General features: G+C 45.6%; 1 protein-coding gene across 1 annotated transcript in view; it reads right to left on the bottom strand.

Moving 5' to 3' along the window:
• LOC103180420 (pappalysin-1) overlaps nucleotides 1–19,207 on the bottom strand; it is a 196,019-nt gene that overhangs the window by 58,114 nt on the left and 118,698 nt on the right. Inside the window, exons 13-15 of the mRNA XM_007896253.2 lie at nucleotides 13,272–13,400; nucleotides 10,915–11,006; nucleotides 8,577–8,773 (exon numbers count right to left, since the gene is read on the bottom strand). Of these exons, the coding sequence (XP_007894444.2) occupies nucleotides 8,577–8,773; nucleotides 10,915–11,006; nucleotides 13,272–13,400 (418 nt within the window). The remainder of the gene's footprint in view (nucleotides 1–8,576; nucleotides 8,774–10,914; nucleotides 11,007–13,271; nucleotides 13,401–19,207) is intronic.

The raw sequence follows: 19,207 nt of genomic DNA, 5'->3' as shown, positions 1-19,207 counted from the left end.
ATAAATGGAAGGATTATTATTATTATTAGATTATAATTATCGCACAGACGCATTTACAGAACAAAACAATAATAATAATAATCTGGCCACTTCAATCCACGACTGTTTGTGGGACATTGCTGTGCGCAATTGGCTGCCGCGTTCGCCCAATTCACTTTACAGTATATTCTGTGAAGCGCTTTGACACGTCTCGAAGATGCGATGAGGCGCTGTATCCAATGCAAAAATTATTATTATTAATAATACTACGGAGCGCAGCTTATTCTTGCGCCTTGTAGGCACATTCGCTAGTTAGAGAAATGCCCAAGTCTCTGATAAGAGCAGCATTTTATTAACATTAAATGTCTCGAGCCAGTAGATTTTTGCGTGGACCCGGGTTACCCCTAGTGACAGTCACTGCAGCAGACCTGCTGTGTCAAAGCCCTGGCACTGGTCCATTCAACCCCCTATCGCGCAGCACTGTGTCTCAATCTTAAGACCATATTCTGATGTAAATTCGGCCAATGTGTTCCATTTGTGGCCACCCAGGGTTGCCCGAGACCAAAGTAAACGCACTACAATCGGACACTATTCAGGACCCAGCTCTTTCATGTGAAAAATTATTTGATGGAAACGGCTCAGGTTTGTGAACCGTTTGCTTCTGATGACAGACCACTTTGTTATGCATTAGTTAATGACAGCTGAGTAGCATGGGAAAAGAGAGCTGCGAAGACGCACGGCTATTTTTTTTCTTTAACCAGCTCTGTTGACCCTACCGTGAAACCATGTTTCAAACGCACACATATACTTATCTGTGACACGTTCAAATAGCGGCGGTCGCAGTAAAAAAATAACGTAGTGCAGAAGGCTGCCCTGACGATATTATTGATGCCTTGAGGAACTTTTCCCAAAGTTCATTATTCTTTGAATTCTGCTAGAAAGGGCTTTAAAGTACTGTTAAGTTTGCAAAAATACCCCCCCCCCCCCCCACACACACAATCTTCAGTTCAATTCTGGGCGTAGTGTTGGCAGAAGATGACCCTTGTTTGTATTGATGTGTTCTCTGGCTTTTGTAAGCAGCTGTAAAAGCGTGCAGTGCAGTCAGTTTTAATCTTTATGACTGCAGATATCCGCGCGGGGAGAGGTGGGTGGGTGTGCGGTGGTGGTGGTGGGGTGGTGGGTGGGGAGAGGGGAATGATTCGAAGCGAGAGGATTGACAGACTGGCACCTTTCCTTGCGTCCAGGCTGCGATGAAGCAAAGCAAATGTGCCCAGTGTTTTCCCTGCAGCAAACACTCGTCATTGTTTACACAACTCTCCAGTGCTACTTATTCTTTCACAGTCCTCTCTCTCTCTCTCTCTGTCTCTCCCCGCCTTCCCCACACACACACACACACCCCACCACTATCTTTATCAGTAAATTCTAAATAAATCACGGTGCACCTGCCATCACTACTATTCAGGACACTCTCAGTCATTTACACAAACATGTGTACGTTCTCCCTCCCTCACTCTTTCTCTCTCTGATACACAGAGTCACTTGCTCCCATGCCTCATTTACGTATAGTAACGCTCTCAATCTTCTCTCTCGCTCTCTCTCTCATACTTACTTACTCGCTCGCTTGCTCAGTATATGCGTCACAATTTCAAAACGTCTCCAAGCACTTCAGGATTTTACTATAAAACACAGTGACTCTTGTTTGGTAAACAAACACGACAGCCAATTTTTTGCTCGCAGCAATATCCCACAAACAGCCGTGAAGTGAGTGACTGATTTTATTTGGGGAATTGTTGGCCCGACACCGGGAAAGAGAGAGAAACTCCCTTCTCCTTTCGAGTGGCGTCATGGGATCCTTAAAGTCCAACCGGAAAAGGCAGACGGGACTTGCTGCAGGATGTTTAACGTCCATCCCAACAGGCAGATAGGTTTAATATCGCACGTCGTCACCTCCAACTTTGCATCGCATCAGAGGGTCAGCCTGGACTGTGAGCTCACAGCCCCCCCACCCCACCGACGTGGAAGCTCGAACCCACAACCAATTGATTGGGAGGTGAGAGAGCTACCCACTTTGCCTGGCTGATACCTGACCTCTTCAGGAAAGGAGGAAAAGTATGATTTGATTTGATTTTTTTTCCCCACCACCACCACCCCCCCCCACCCGAAAAAAAGATTCTACAACGAATAAAGAACTAGCAACGAACTTTAACGCAGTAATTCAAACTCGCAGTTCTGGTGACATTTGCAAACCGCCCGGCTCCACTTCTGCGGCTTATTGCATCACAAATATGGCCTAATTTAATTACTGCCTTGCAACTCGCCAACAGTCATGTATTAGCCCATATTTATTTGCTGGAGATTGGATGTCAAGCTGTACATACGTACATCACGGCATCACCAAGAGCTTTCAGAAAGCAAACCCTAACTCTAGCAGATATAAAGAGGACAGACGCTAGCTACAGTGTTTTAGATTAGGACCATTATCCCAGTTGTTTACAGTCTCACTCTCTCTCTTTCTCTCTCCGCTGATATTGCTGTGAGCATGTTTCCTTTCCTCACTTGAACAAGCCCGATGCTCTGTTAATTTGCGTGGGCTGCCAGCTCTCTCCCTCTCTCTCCCCCTCCCTCCCTCCCTGTGCCAGAGGCACTGCAAAGGGTAGGCAGAAAATCTCCTTGTTTTCCGATTCAGTCAGTTTTATTTCACGTCCCGTGCGTAGGGTGGGATTGCAGCTCCCGCCTTCGGACACTTGGACAAACACTCTACACGGCTTGCTTGCTCTGGCTGGAAAACTCATCACTCTCGTTGCGTTATTCCCTCTCAACAACCCGCATTTCACACAGCGCCCCTCATGCAGGGCAGCGACCCAGAGCACTTGACTGTGACGGAGAATGGCTCCGAGGAGGGGGAGAGGTGACTATAGGGCACTGGTTGAAGAGAAAGGTCTTCAGGCGCGGCAGGAAGAATGGGGAAGAAAGGGATAAGGTGGAGAGATAGAAAAAGAGTGCTTAGGAGTTTTCTGACCCTTTGGAGGGAATTTAGGAGGGTGCAATGATGGTGAGAGTGTGGAGCTTGCTGCTGGAAGCTATGGTTGAAGCAGAAAACTGCCAACATGTTTAAGAGGAAACTTAATGCCCACTTGAGGGAGAAGGGAATAGGAGAGCGGAAATGGGGGAGTTGGGGGTTTGTGTGGAGTACAAACACTGGGCACGGTCGGACTAGTTGGGCCGAATGTCCCGTTTCCAGGCCGTAAAGGAGCAGCCACCCAACCCCATTCTATACTCACTGTCCAGACCCCCGTTTGCGCAACTGAAGGGTTCCTTTGAGAACCTTCACAAACTGGAGTCCACTGTGACGTGCGAGAGCTTGATACAGGCCATTGCAACAAGGGGCTGGGAAGAGACTGTGGAAAAGGGAAGGGTTAAAGCAGTTCTGCTCGCTGCTCATGGAAAAAAGGATTTCAGTGAAGTAAAGGTCAGGTTATCTGTCATCCTGCCATTACAGTAGTTGTGCTCACCCAAAAACACACACACGCACACACATCGGGCCATTCAAGGTTTCAGTCGCAAGCCTCATTTTATAAAGTAAATCAGGACGTTAAAAAGGTAAGCAGCTGTCCTTGCATTGATCCGCTATTCTCTATTTTCTTGGAGAATACCTAGTGCCCGATTTCGCCTTCCCTCCCCCACTCTCCCCGCCCCTCCACCCTTTCTTAGCCCCCTCATTTCCCCGCCTGCCAGTCTTATGCATGAACCTCTCCAATTGGCTCTTGGCAAACAGCAGATGAGTAGAAACATACTTGTGTAAAACACTGGGGAATTGTACCGAAAGGATAACAAATCATGATGGAGTTGAACATTTTCTCTCTCCCGTCACCCCACCCTGCTCATTTTCTCTGCACTGATTCTAGAGGTCAAACTACCCACTGGTATAAGATCTCGCTCCCTGCAACTCCCTCCAGAAATCCCTCCACCTGGACTCATCACGGCTCAACTTCATTAAAAAGCTACTCCTGAATCGCACCTTCGATTAACCCCCCCCCCCCCCACACACACACACACACACGCACACACTTCCCTCCTTGCCTGGCTTCAGATCACACCTGAAGACCTCATCCACTGTGCCTACGATCACCTCCCTTCTCTCGCTGGCTGCGTCACTGTACAATACTCCAGATTTCATGGTGCAAATCAAAACGAACGTGGGGAATGTAGCTTATTAACAGAGAAATATCCAGGATAATCTCTCTCTACAATGTAGGATATTAAGAGCTATAATAATAATAATAACCATTGCATTTAACATAGCGCCTTTTCACCTCCTCGAGACGTCTCAAAGCACTGCACAGAATATACTGTAAAGTGGATTTGACTGGGTATTTTGAGAGCGAAACACAAAATATTTCCGCTCAAAGAAATTCCTCTCGCGGATTTCATCACTCGTGGACTACAGAAGCCCACTACAGCACTGCCGTGATTGGCCCCTGACTTTCGCACCGCGACTGAGGCATTACACCATTGCTGTGAGCAGCAAACAGATGGGGATGAATTGTACATCTGTTTTCCATTCAGTCACTATCACATGATGCAAGTCTGCATGTTCTCATCCTAAAGACAACTGAATTAATGAGTCTGTTCTATTTGAAATGTCCCGTCAAGGTCAACAGGCACACTCAGTCAAGATGCTATGATCGTGTTCAGGAGCCTCCAGTGGATCGGGACACTGTAACACAGGGTGGACACTTTATCTGCTCGGCTCTGACAAGTAAGGTGAAAACTCTGCTGCTGTTTCCAACCGAGCACGTTCCACCAGATGCTGAAGAGTGCGGTTGCACTTTTGACCCTCTTTCTGCAATCCCACAACTTGAGTCAGTGACTGATTCCGCTACAGAAAAGGAAAGAAAGCCAGCCGCACAAACTTTTTTTTTTTTTTTGTATCACCCACCCCACCCATTCTTAAAATGCTGAAGCTCTCTCCGCTGCTTCAAAAGTTCCGGATAACTTTCTGCACCCGCGACTGAAAAACCTGTTGTTTTACCCTTTGGGTGAGACGTCAAACCGAGGTCCCGTCTAGGTGGACCTTATAATAATAATAGTCCTTGCATTTGATATAGCGCCTTATCATCACGTCTTCGAGACGTCTCAAAGCGCTTCACAGGATACACTGTAAAAGTTATTCCAAAATTTCAAAATGGTTTCAAGCGGCACTATTTCAAAAAGGGAAGAGAGTTTCTCTCTCTCGCTCTCTCTGCTGTCCTGCTGGTTGACAATCCTCCTCCCTCCCATTGATCATTCGCCTCACAGCTGTTTGAGGGATGTTGCTATATGCAAATCGGCTGCTCGCAATATCCGCAGTCGCTCCGCTGTCATGGTAAAAATCCCGTGAAGCACTTTGAAACAGTTCGGTAAGGCACTCCATATCATGCAAAGATTGTTATTATTAATGAAACAGTTCCACAATAAAACGCAAAAACAAGGGGAGGGGTATCTTCAGTAGGTGGTACGACAATTATTACCGGTACTAATTATCATGTCCGCACACACACGCACACATATGTCTCTCTGACATTTTGACCGTTTGCAACTGACAGCTTCTAAGAATTTCGGCCCCTTTATCTGACCGGGAGAGGTGTGTAAGGCACCCAGATGGAATCATTAGTTTTCCAACCCACTGCCAGCAGCTAAAACCCTGTCGAATAAGCCAGATTGCAATAAAGGAACAAAATACTCTGTACCCAGGTCTAGCATGAAAAGTACTTCCCCGAGGCACTGCCAAAGGGAAATACTGTACATGCGAGTTAATATTAATGGGAACATTCATTTCAACAGAGAATTTACTGAATAGCACAACTCATTGCCAGTACTCTACCATGTTTGTTTAATGGGTACAACTGGATACAGGGAACACTCTGCTCACCCTGAAAGTGTACCCATTTCCAAAAACTCAACAAATAAACATGAATACTTTTAATTTGCCTCAAAGCTCGGCTCGAACCTCAATTCTGTTTAATGGGCTCAAAATGTGTTTTTTTTTGGCAAAATATCAGATAACGAGGTCCGAAGAAACCAGATTTCCTTTTATATATAAAAAAATCAACCCTTAAGATGAACAGAGGGAGCGAGGAAGCAAGTCGGAGGGACTCCTGAATGGAGCTTCAGAGAGTGGGTTTTACTGGGTTGGATTTCTCGCTATTATTTGCATAATGTGGCTTTGAACTAAGTAAGAACTCATTTGTTCCACCTTCTATGGAAGGAGAATCACTAGGTCGTTCCTTTCCACTTTGAAAGCAGACAACAATAAAGAGCCTTGCATTTGATACAGAGGCTTATCACGTTGTTGAGACGTCTCAAAGCGCTTTGCGGGATATACTGTAAAGTGGATTGATTGTGACTATTGTGGGCGAAAATACGTCTGCATTACATGGGCTTCAGGTAACCTGCATTGCTCCTCATCGCAAGAATGAACAGTGAATTAACCCATTGGACCAAATCTTCCCTGCATTCCTTCACTGACTCTGGGTTTGGACCTGGTGTGGTGGACCGCTCACATCCCAGCCACTTTCTAAGGCAGTTGATCGAGATCTGAAAGCCATTACAGTTGATGATGTACAGAGCAATGAGCCTGCATAACATCTGTCATGTAAACTTTGTCAGGCATATCTTGAAGTCTGCTTTTGGTGAACTTCATTCCGCTTCACTAACACTAGCGCCCACGAATAATCAGAAGCTAAGCTTAACCCAGCTGGGTCTGTTTTTTTGGTCAGCTGGTGGGGTTTTACCAGATGTGCACACCCATCACCGTAAGAGGAAGAATATCCCAAAAGACTGAGAGTTCTACCTGTGTTTGCCACCCACACATGGAAACTTCCCTGTGTCTGGATTTGATGCATCATGTCGTAAGAACATAAGAATTTGCTAGGCAATAGAAGACCAAGGTCCATCGAGTTTGCCCTCCACCATCCTGGCAGAGGCACTTGACATGTCGTGCCCCAAACTGTATCCTGTATCCCGAGATATTTTGGTCCTTTTTGGACTGTTCGTTCACTCCCATTCTGTACACATCCCGAAATCCTCCCAAACTGCTCTCAAGCACAACAGTGATCCAGTTACTTTGCAAATCAACAGTGCGCCGGCTGCTTTTGTTGGGAGCTTGTTTCACGAAGCCATTGTGACTGGCAGCTATTAGCCTACAACAGAGGGAATAGTTTGGAGGTCAAGTGATGACATTTGACCTGCAGCTATCCTCTCTGTTGGAGGCTAAGAGCTTCCAGTGTTTGTTTAATTTTCTGCAATCTTGATATGTTGTTCTTTCTGGACTTGAATTGGCATGGAGAGTTCCTCAAAGTTCCAGAGGCCAGTGTAGAAAAGAACACAGTTGCGTTGCCAAAAGAAGTAGAGGTTATGGTTGTGGTGAGGGTTAATGAGTACTTTTATAGGCTTGAGGGCTGGTTCACTCGATGCACAGCTATTCCCATAGTTACACTTGGGAATTTCCTTCAAGTTACCTTCCTCTGCACGCTTGAAAAAGAATTGAGAAACTTAGGTATCCCTTTCCCTTGATTGATTGATCATTTAGAACGGCTGCCTCTGACAACAGGGATTAACACTCCCGATGCCTGCGTATCACTATTTATTATTTCGCTCGGAATGCCCTTGAGAACGCGTTATCCCGCACCAATACATTCGGGGCATTATGGTTGGTCCATTAAGCTACCAAATAGCTGACATTACTCCTGAAAGCGTGCAATCTATACCGATTCCTCACTTAAACTGTGATGATAAAATGAACCGGCATTTCCATCTAATAAATGACAGAAAATACAAGAGCCACATTGACTCCGAATGGATGGTATCAGTGGCTGGTGTTTGAATTCACAGTCGAGGCTGACCCTCCAGTGTAGTGTAGGGGGAGCACTGTATTGTTAGGGGTATCACCTTTATTTCAGTACCATCAGGTTCAGCGCGTGACAGACCTATCAATAATACATTCAAAAGAACCCACCCCCCACCCACCCCTTACGCACCAGCACACCTTCACATATGGCAACCTACATTGAGTCTTGAACAGCCAAAGGAACTGGGATGAGTAAACAGGGAAATAATTCATTACAAAGGAAATGAATAAAGGAAGGGAAATACTTTGCAGATAAAGTGGGAAAGCACACTGCAACCTAGGTAATAAAAACAATGATCTGTTTTTACCAGCCACGTGGAACGAATCGGATAGGACTTACGAAAACCTTTTTGCCCGTGACAAATTTGTACTGTATTTTGCCTTTTTATGAGTGATGTCTAATTTTGGATCTTAGCTCTTTGGCTTTGAAATTGCAACGCTCCAATGATGTCAAACGAAAACTTCCGAAACGAGGCATTTTAGCTCTGTCAGAGTCCAATGTTATTCGAATGCACACGTGGCCGTTTTTGGTTTTGTTTTTTCTTTAAAAGCACGTTGCGAAAACGCTCCCTCCCCCAAGCAGTCAAGGCACCTCTGAAACAGTACCCAACCCAAGTGACCTGCCAGCAGCGTCAAGGCTTTGAGATGTTCCTCGCAATGTAAAATACGCTATCAGTGTTTGAAACGTGCAATTCGCAGTCGTCTTTACCTTAGTAGCCGCTGGATGACCGATTATCACCCACCCAGGGCAGTATTGATCATGGTGGTGCGAGACTGAAACATTGATGGCCCACTGGTCCATAAACCCACTCGGCGTGTAGAGACCGCAGTCTTTCACGCTGGTCATTTTCTCAAAGTCTTCACACACTCCGTCTCCGTCGTGAAAGTAACACCTACTCGGCTCGTCTGCAAGAGGCGAGAGAGAGAGGGAGGGAGAGAGGGAAGGAGAGAGCGTGAGAGAGAGAGAAAAAAAAAAAGAGGTCTAAAAAGAAATCATGTGAAGTTCTTTTATTTCAGTGCCCGCCTGCTGTTTTATACACTACTTTGGGATATGGAGGTATGTCTATGAAATCAAAGCCTGGAGATGGGAGGGTAGGAAACGTATGAATGGAAAGTTACTCTAACTCAAACAAACAAACCTCTTCGCGGCAGGCAAAGGCGGGTAGCAAGGTGCCAGAGCAACTTTTTTTTTTAATCTCTCTCCTTTCTTTTAACTCGGGAGAACCCAGAAAGGAAAACACATCAGCTGCCCATTCCTTTCCTGTTTCTTTCTCTCTCTCTCTCTCTCTCTCTCTTTCTCATCTTCAGTTCTGCCACCTTTTTTGATGCAACTCGGAACAAGACAGCGGACACGTTGACGTTGATCTGGTTGATACAAAGCTCTGTTGCACTTCCTTACTCCTTTGCCCCCCCCTTCCCTGCCACCCCTCCCCCCCCTCACGCCCCCGTCCATCTCCCCATGGAATCGTACGAGATGATTATACACTGTGCAAAGGTGCCCATCCTGAAGCCCGCCACACGAACAGGAAACAGGTTTGCAGGATGCAGACTTATCTCCCGAACCCTTCTGTTAAAACGGCCCGGCTTCACCTATTTGTACCAGTGAGCTCGTATTGACACAATCTGTTTTGAGTCGGAGTTGAGGCAGCAGGGTTCACAAAGTCTAGAAAGCTGATGAAAGACCCTAGTCCTCTCTTCCTGTTTTCAAACCAAAACTCGGGAGTTAAGGTTTTTTTTGTTGGAATGTCACGGAAAACCTGCACCCGAATGGTTTCCCCTCTACTCAGTGCCCCGGCCTTTCTGCCAACGTGCAATCTCAGGCACGCAAAAGTCATGTTTTTGCTGTAGTAAATCAAATGCGTCGAAGGACTTTGTTATTTTTTTCCCGAAAATTGCACGGATTTTTATTGCAAGGCTCCCTTTTTTTTCTATTTTTTTGACCCCGGCTGTTCATGTTACAATCATAATAATAATCATAACTCTTACATTTGGCACAGAGCCTTTTACGTCGGGAGAACCTTCCCAAAGCGCTTAACAGGATATAATGTAAAGTGCAGTGATTGTGTGTTTTTTAGCGGACATGGCAGCCAAGTTTAGACGGAACGATGTCCCACCAACAGCTACAAAGTCAATGACTATGCTATAAATTAAGCCCAGAGATAAATAAGTCCAACATACAAGTCACTTGAGAACATTTCACATCTCTTGTTGTAACTATATAAAAAGGGGTTCCATAACCTGTCCTGTCCAATTGATGGAGCATTATTGAATCTCATCCAGTTCCCACTGTAGGAAAACTCTTAACTCAGCAGTAATATTATGGGTTGAGTCCCTTTATCATTCTGAGGTTGCTAGAATCAATAACGTATCTAGATTTCCTGGGAAAAGGCCATGGGAAGATAAGTGAGGTCTCCTCCAGGAGCGAACTGCCTCCAAGGAGCAAATTCAGGCTGCACTATAGTAATCCAAAGCAGACTTGGGGATGTGGACATGTTCAAACCAAAGTCCTAATTGATAGGGCACTGGGATCTGACAAGTAGCTTGGTGTGTGGTTAACCACAGTAATGCAATGCTTCTCATCACATTATTGGACTATCCACTTCATTGTGCATTACATGTAACTTGGAGTCCTATAGCTTAGTGGTTAGGGCACTCGCCTCGCAAGCAAGAGGACCTGGGTTCAATGCCCAAGCAGGGCGAAATGGTGGGCAAGTTTCCTCACTCCACACGCCTCTGTTTACCTAGCAGTAAGTAGAAACGCGGTTGTTAGTCGATTGGCAAATCACCTTTTTGGGGTAATAATCCCTTCAAAAAATAATAATGATTTGGTCACTCAATCCACGACTATTTGTGGGACGCTGCTGTGCGCAATTTGCTGTCGCATTTCGCTCCCAAAATATACCGTCAATCCACTTTATGGTGTATTCTGTGAAGCACTTTGAGAAGACGCGATAAAGCGCGGTATGAAATACAAGGATTATTATAAATTGTTGAGCTTCAGGGATTTGAAACTGGAAGATGGTCAAGCAGTGCAAAGCAGTACCTACCCATACACTTGAAAGATGGTTCCTGCCGACAAAACCTGGAGCAGCCATCGCCATTCGCCTTATTCTTGTCGTCGCAATCTTCTCCCATTTCCCTGGATTGAACATGGATAATCATTAACAGGAGATGGGAGGGTAAGAAACGTTTGAATGGAAAGTTAGTCTAATTCAATAATTCAAGTCTTGTGGTTTTCTCTATCACAGGCCAACACCCCCTTATAATGTGCCCCAGTGTAGCACATGACAGCACGCTCTTCCTGGGGAATACTCTATGTTCGCTACACATTGAGGTTCTGGCACTGACTAGCCATCTTCCTGCACATAGCGTTCAGGAACGGGAAGTCTCCAGGCCTTTATTGGTATCCCAGAATCCACTGGAACCTCTCTCAAGAGTGGATGTTGTCTTCCTGCGCAGGAAATGACATCAGCTGCAGATCTCCTGACAACCAGGAAGCACTGACCAGTGCCCATTTTTATGGTATAGCCTTGTGGTTGAAAGTAAACAGAGCATCAGGGCTTTGCTGAATTGGCAGAATCTCAGAGAGTGGGTGTAGAGGGGGTGTGGGGGGAAGAGATCAGCGTGAGGCCATTGAAAGGCTTTGACTCTAAATTGAAGGAGCCCGACTCCAAAAACAATCGTGTATTGCTGATGCGTTGCCAACGCAGCAATGCTCTGCTTGGCTCCTGTGGCCAAAGAAAATTTCACTTAGAGCCAGAATTCGCTCAATTAGGTTCCAGCCTAAGGATCCAGCCTTGTCTTGTCCACTACAATCTCCCAGCACTACTTGCTGTCATCATTTCGTTCAGTGACTATTTACTTCAAGTCTTTTACGGCTTCTTTCTGCCCTCCGCTAAAGGTGGGGCTGTTCGATGCCAACATTGACGAGAGGTTCAGATGAACAAGGTCCATTTGATCTAATTTTCCAGAATACTCACTGAACCCATTTCTCATCACGGCAACAAACCATTTCTTAAATGAATCCGCTTTCCTCTCCCTCCTTCCCGGTGATCGCTTCCAGTTGTTAATTACCTTCTGTTTCAAGAAATAATTCCTGTTATAGATCCAAACCACTCCCACCCACCACCACTTTACAAAGCTAAACCTGTGCCCTATTTTACCTTGCTGCTTTGGGATGCCTGAAAGAATTGCTGTGAATTTATTTTATATCATTCAGCCTCTTATATACCTCTGCAAAGCCCCCTGTGAGACATTGCTTCTTAAGGTTGAAGAGCCCCAGTTTATCTAGTCGTGCCTTCTAACTCATGCCTTTGACCCTGAGTATCATTCTCGCACGTTGCCACAATTACTAGAGTGCTGACGGTGACATGGGACACCCGTCAGATTAATAAAAAGCACAACACAACCTTCCCACCCACGTTAACCTGCAAGTTCACCACAGAAATCCACTCCCCTGGTCGGAATAAACTAATCTCTCTCACTCGAGCAGAAGCCAGACAGCAGCAGATCGCAAGGTGGTTACCCAAAAAGATATTGTTTCTAATACACTTTAGCAACTCACCAGGAACTAAATAAGGTCTGTATCTATCCGTGGGCACTGGCACGCACACTCCTAGTAATAGTAATTAATAATAATTAACACTCCTAGTAATAGTAATCCTATCTGCCACCACGAAAACCAGACACCAAACCTGATGTGAACCATTCCCACAAAGTCCTCCAGCAAAACCTTTGAATTCAGTCCCGTTTTGTTTGTGTTGGAAAATACAACATAACAATACAATGTGCGTTTACATTTATAGAGCGCCTATCACATCGGGAGGACGTCCCAAGGCATATGAGATGCATCAGCTCCATTTTGAGCAGCGTGGTGGGGTCAGAAGGTTGTGAGCACAATCTTCAAACTCATATACGGTCTCGGCTAACACTCCAATGCAGAGCTGGGGGAGTGCAGTGTTTTCGGTGACTCCATTCTTCAGATGAGAAGTTAAACCGAGGTCTCTGTAAAGTTCCCATTGCACTATTCGAAAAGAGAAAGGAGTTTCTCCCGGTGTCCTGGCCAACAATCCCTCTGATAAGAATTGGTCACTCACTTCCTGGCTGTTTGTGAGACATTGCTGCGTGTAAATTGAACGCTGCATTTGCCTACAAATTACAGTCCCTACTCTTCGAGGCATCTTCCCTTCATGAAAGTCACCGGAGGTCCTATTACAAAGGGAATTGGATGCATTCTTGAAGAGGAGGAATATCAAAGGATACGGGCAATCGGATAGGAAAGTTGGATTAGATTGTCTCAGGTGAAGAACGGGCCCTTTAAGAATGTTTGCTTTATAAGGGCAATAGCCTAGCGTGTTTTCTGTGCTGCACGTGCCATCTGATTGTATTGTCCTGGCATGCTTACCTTTGGATCACACCATCACCGCAGTAGGCAGCTCCATGCACGTGGATCAGTTCTGGAGAGGGTTCATTTTCGTCCGTGCCCACCACAGCTACCACCTGATACTTGTACAGAATCCCATGTTTCACTTCCCTGCTGACACAAGGAAAACCTCAATAAATAAACCTTGCCTTTTTTCATTTTAGTCCTGTTACTGATTAAACTGGCTCGCTGCCTTGCAAAGGAGCCTATCCAAAGCAGCCGGCCCACAGCTGGATCAGATTGATTCAATTGGCACTGTTTCTAACAGGCTGTGTGTCCATTCCATGTCCGCAAATCTACCCCACCACCACCCATTTACCGCAACCCACTGAGTATTTGTCCTCTTTAATTCATGTTCAAATTGGGGAAGAATGGGACTGGAATTTGCAACGCAGCAACGGTTATTGCTTTGCGGATGGCAGATGATACTCTTCCAAATTCGTGCCTGCCTCCAGCCATCATCGTACGCTGCTGTGCGTAATTGGCTGCCGAGTTTCTTCTGCCCACAAAATACAGTCAATTCACTTCACAGTATATCCTGTGAAGCGCTTTGAGACGTCTCAAAGAGGTGGTAAGGCGCTGTATCAAATGCAAGGAGTATTTATTGTTGTTGTTATTTTTTAACCTGTTCAGGTTTGAATTACCCTCTTGGTAAAGAAATATTTCCTGGTGTCTGTCCTGAAATTGCCCCCTTTCCAGCCCTTGAACCTGTGCCCTCTTGTTTGTTGTCCTGGTGCTTGTGAAAGCATTTCAATGTACTTTTTCTATTTAACTGTGGGGTGAGGGGGGGCGTGGGAGGAGAAGTGGGAGACAGAAGCAGTGAAAGAAGGAGAAAGAAGAAGTAAATAAAAATACTGTAACAATGGCGAAACGTGATCACAGTCTGTGTCTTACAAACGGTTAAACGAAAGGCAGAATAAATCAGCGTAGTACACTCGACTCTGTGACAAACACAGGCAGCCAACGGCCATGTAACTATTCTGAGGAAATCAGTGTGTTTCGAATCTGAAAACATCCTGTGCGGGTCCATTAGACAAACCAATATATGAATTCTCTGGGAAGGACTTTAACGGTTGTAACACAATCTCGCGGCTCAAATAACGTTCATAAACTCTGTCACATCGCTCTTTGCGTCTTGTAGTACGTTCTGAGTCTTGATGCGGTCACAGTTCCTTTTTTTGGTGGGTCGGGGGGAATCCTGTCAGTTCTATTAGTCCTCAGGTTTGAATTACACACATGCCACTGAAACTACCTTCTTAACAACGGCCTCAGGTTCAATGCTAGTTACCTCGTCCTTGTTGCGGTGGGATGTGATCAGGCCTGCGTTCAACTCTATGAATGGGTAATCCTGTGTGCGCTAGTCTGAGTGGAGAACCATGCCAATTTCTCCTGCTTGGGTTCTTTCACGTTTGTTTGGTTTTGTTTTTTAAAAAAAAAACTTTCTGAGGCCGGTGGCATGAGATTTACGATGATAATGCAGAACTAATGCGCAAAATTACAATGAACTCGATCCGTCTGCTTTCAGTCCTCGAGAGCACAGCGCTCAGCGACCCAGCGAGATTCTTGTTGTTGAAAAGAACAATTTCCTGCTGGCAAATCAGATATTCCTGATTTCAGGAATCCAGTTGCGGCGAAGTCTCATTCACTTTGTGGCTGTTTTGCGGAAAGGCTGCTGCGTGCAAAATCGGCCGCCGTGTTTGCCCACGAGTTTCACAGTCACTACGCTTTATAGTGTATTCTGCGAAGCGCTTTGAGACGCCCTCCTGACGTGAAAGGCATTCGGCGAGAAGACTGGTTGTGTGCACGGGAATACGTAACTACAACAGATCGACAAAGTGGAACAAAAGGCTAACGCCTTGGCCAATTTTAGGTCAGTTTGGGTGTTCGGAAACCAAACGTTTTATAGTCCATTACCGTTTGTGACACTCACTTTCAATCTATTTTCTCTGGAGAAAATGACGCAAGTTTGTTTGAGGTTCACAAATCGTTCGTCAATGTGAAATGAGGTTTCTGGGGTTCGTTGATGAAGGCATGCCGTATTTTTTGTTTGTCTGCGGAGCGCTTCCAAGCATTTACTTCTGCTTGAAAAGCGCTATAAAAAGCGCAAGTTTGTCACTGTTAACATTCACCTCTCCAACACGTTTGCTGGTAATTTGAAGACGTTATGATGGCAGGGATTCGGGTGAGGGAAGTGGGTGACTGTTCTTTCCCTGCGATGGTGCTTTGGTCCACTATTTGCCAGTCTTGCTTACCTTCAAGGTCCAATAATAAACAACGTTGCAAACCTTGTGGGTGCAGGGTTACGACAGACCTGCTCACTCACCTACACCACTTGGCTCCTGCCTTGAGAATGCGTTTGTTCCTTTCTGCCTGTGTTTGCTTAGTCAATGTCGGGGCTGAGGAACTTGGTTGAGAAATAGTAGCGAACGAGCTTACCCTACATCTGGCCCTCGCTCTACCTGACTTGGCAGTTCTTGACTGCTGATAGTAAGTGCCAAGAATGCACTTGGTATTCCATTCCCCAAATCCCTTACCACGTGCGCAATGTGTCTGTCACAGTGGTTTACTGGAGAACCCCAACAGTGCGCCAAGATTAATGGCAGGAAACCTGCAGCCAGTTAGAGCTTCATCTTGCAAGTGAAGGCATTTGCGGGCAGCGAAAGCCACCGGGGTAACCTGATGCCGTAATGAACTCACGATCTCGTCTGAGAACGTGAGCCGATTTGGAAGGGAGCGAGCTACTCGGATGAGCAGCGAAGAAATACAGTAATAATCGGGGCAGACACAGCGAGAGGCTCACAAGTGGCATCTACTGAAATTATATAGGAACATAGGAACAGGAGTAGGCCATTCAGCCCCTCCAGCCTGTTCCGCCATTCAATTAAACGATGGCCCATCTGTACCTCAATCCCAATTACCTGCCCTTGCCCCATATCCCTTGATACCCTGACATAACAAAAATCTATCCAGCTCAGTCTTGAAAATTTGAATGGATCCCGCATCCACAGCCTTTTGGTGTTACCTTGGTGAGTCTGATTGTCACTGCTTTTACAGTATAAATCCAGTCCCTTGCAAACCCTTCATTTCCTGTATTTCCATTCCAATGGTTATTTCACTGATTCGCTTCATTCGTTGCTTGTGAACCAACGTACTGAATGTCACATTTGCAGGAATGGTTTCCAGTAACTAGCAGCTTTGAAGAACGATGTGTCAATCTTTCGTTTTCCTATTCGTGAGGGGGTTGGGGTGGCGGGGGTGGGGCGCACAGTAGCTCGGTCAGTCAGCGAAGCATTGAACTTGAACCGCAAAGGTCTTGAAATCTAATGGGTCTATTAACTTGTCTGGCTTCTCCGAGTTTAATAAAATGAGTGCTATATCTTAATAAGAAATCGATCCTTTTGGGACAGGGACATAGCTTGGCCTTTCCAAGGCCGGAACTGAGTCAGAAGGTTCAAGCCTCACGTTTGGACTATGAGTTCGCAGTCTAGGCTGACACTCCAGTGCAATGCTGGTGGGGTGGGGGCTGGGGGGTGCCTTGCGTTGTTGAAGGTGACGTCCTTCAAATGAGAAGTTAAACCGAGATCCCATCTGTGCTTGTTTAGGTGGAAGATAGAGATACTGTGGCGCAAGTTGAAAAGAGTTTCTCCTGGCCAACAATCCCCCAAATAAAATTGGTTGCTCACTTAATGGCTGTTTGGGGGACACTGCTATGCCTAATCGGCAGCCAAGTTCGCCTGGAAAACAGTCACTACAGTTTACAGTGAATCCTGTGAAGCAATTTGAGACATGCTCCTTACACAAAAGGCTCTTTATCAAATACAAGGATTATTATTGGTATTATTTTACTTTTCAGAATCTAATTGATGTGCATGAATGACACCATAAACCACGGAAACAAATTCCGTAGTCACCTTGTTGAAACAATAAAGAGATATTTATTTTCCGCGTGAACCAAAGTGTGCTCAGAATTATCGCCCAACTTTTCTCAGGGGGCATATTCAGAAGTATTACAAGACCGAGGGAGACTGTATATGTGTGCATGTTTCTTTTAATGAAACTCTCATATAGAGCGGATAATAATCGAGACAAATCTCTGTCATTAAAATTCCAGCATTTTTGTTTTGTCGGGGACTGGAAAAGGTTTGTGAAGTTTTACGGGAAATCGGATAGCTGTTGCGAAGGAGGGGGGTTGGGGGATCAAAAACTCCTTCCTACGGGGCAAAGTTCACAAGTATTTTGTATCCGCCTTGCCCTTTCCTCACAACAAGGTGGTACATCAAAGAATGTTTTTTTTTATTAGTCCTGACCTTTATTTCACCTTTCATTTTATATAGGAACTCAGCAGGCATTAGATCTGGTAAACCATCACAGTTTCTTAATATTATAGTTATTGCTCCAGCCCACCCTCCTCTCGCTCCCTGACCACAAACTGTGGACATCTTAAGGCCCCAAATTCCACCTCGTCTTTGCTTGTAAGATCGAACTTATCTTAAGAGTCGTGCGGAACCGTAGAAACAACACCAATAGCGGCTGGGTCAATGGAGTTGCAGGAGGTTGCAGAGGTAGGATGAAAGATGAGGTTAAATGGACCCTCTTCTTGTGTTTAGCATGTAGAGTGCCACATAGGTCCATTAGGGGGCGCTAGCCATGGGGTATCTACTCAAATTGAATGTCTTGAAAAGCAAATTTGGGAGGGGCAGTGTTGCAGAAATCAATGATCAGACAACTTACAAAGGTTGGTGCTCTCTCTACTTCAGATGCTTGGCTGGTTTCACCAATAACGTGAAATGGGATTTGATGAACTTTGAGGGATGGAACTGCAGAATTAAGTTGTTGCAATGGAAACCAACAAGAAAGTGTTGGGGGAGGTGGGGGGGGGAACAGCTTAAATGCAACTAACGTCAAGGGACCAGGAAACAATAGCTTTGGAAACAAAAATGGGAATCGAGGGAAGAGTAGAATGGAATACACTGTCTGAAAGGCTGATGGAAGCAGATTCAAAAGTAGCTTTCAAAAGGGTATTGGATAGGTATTTGAAAAGGAAACATTTGCAGGGCTATGGGGTAAACATGGGGGAGTGGGACTAGTTGGAAGCTTTCAAAGAGACGGCACAGGCAGGATGGGCAGAATGGCCTCCTTCTGTGCTGTACGATTCTACGATTCTCAAAGAAATGTGCACTGGGAATAGACCCTCTTGGAAGGAGGAATGAATGGCTTTGCCTAAAGCTTGGCTGTAGGTACTGGCTCTGCCTTTAATGGGATCGATCTCCGGTGTGTGCTTGGGATCATATTTGGGTGGATTCTGACTGTTTCTGTAGGGCCTTGTCTCTCACAACATCTAGGCAAATGCTGAGCGGGGGGGAGCTGCCCATTGTTGAAGGTGCCGTCTTTAGGATGAGACCTTTAACCGAGGTCCAGTCTACTCATTCGGATGAACGTTGAAGATCCCGTGGCCCTAGTTGAAAACAAAAGGGAGTTTTCTCCCGATGTCCTGGCCGACAATCTCTCTCTCTCTTTCTCTTTCCCTCCCTTTCCCTCCCCCCTGGGGCTGTAAAAGATGCAGAGTCCCGCTGAGAGACTGCGTAGCGAGGAGAAGAGGTGACAAAACCGGAAGCAAGGGAAGATGGCCTTGAGTGGTTTCCAGGGTGGAACGCTGTAAAGCAGCTCAAATAACCTTTGTAAACTGCTCGGGTTTCTCTCCACTGGTTTATGGCATCGTGCAAACCCCTCCAGCATGTTCCAGCCCCTGAAACGCACTCCTAAAGTCATCTGAAATTCACCGTATCATTTTTTTTAAATAAGTGACATCTGCTTCATAGTTCGAGGAATGCAAATATATATCTATATAAATAAAACCACACACACACACCCCTCCCAAGAACAAATCTGCACATCAAATGTCACAAAAAAAAATCCAC

This window comes from Callorhinchus milii, unplaced genomic scaffold (genome assembly GCF_018977255.1).
Source record: "Callorhinchus milii isolate IMCB2004 unplaced genomic scaffold, IMCB_Cmil_1.0 Scaffold8, whole genome shotgun sequence".
NCBI lineage: Eukaryota > Metazoa > Chordata > Chondrichthyes > Chimaeriformes > Callorhinchidae > Callorhinchus > Callorhinchus milii.
This window is presented reverse-complemented; position numbering and strand designations above follow the sequence as displayed.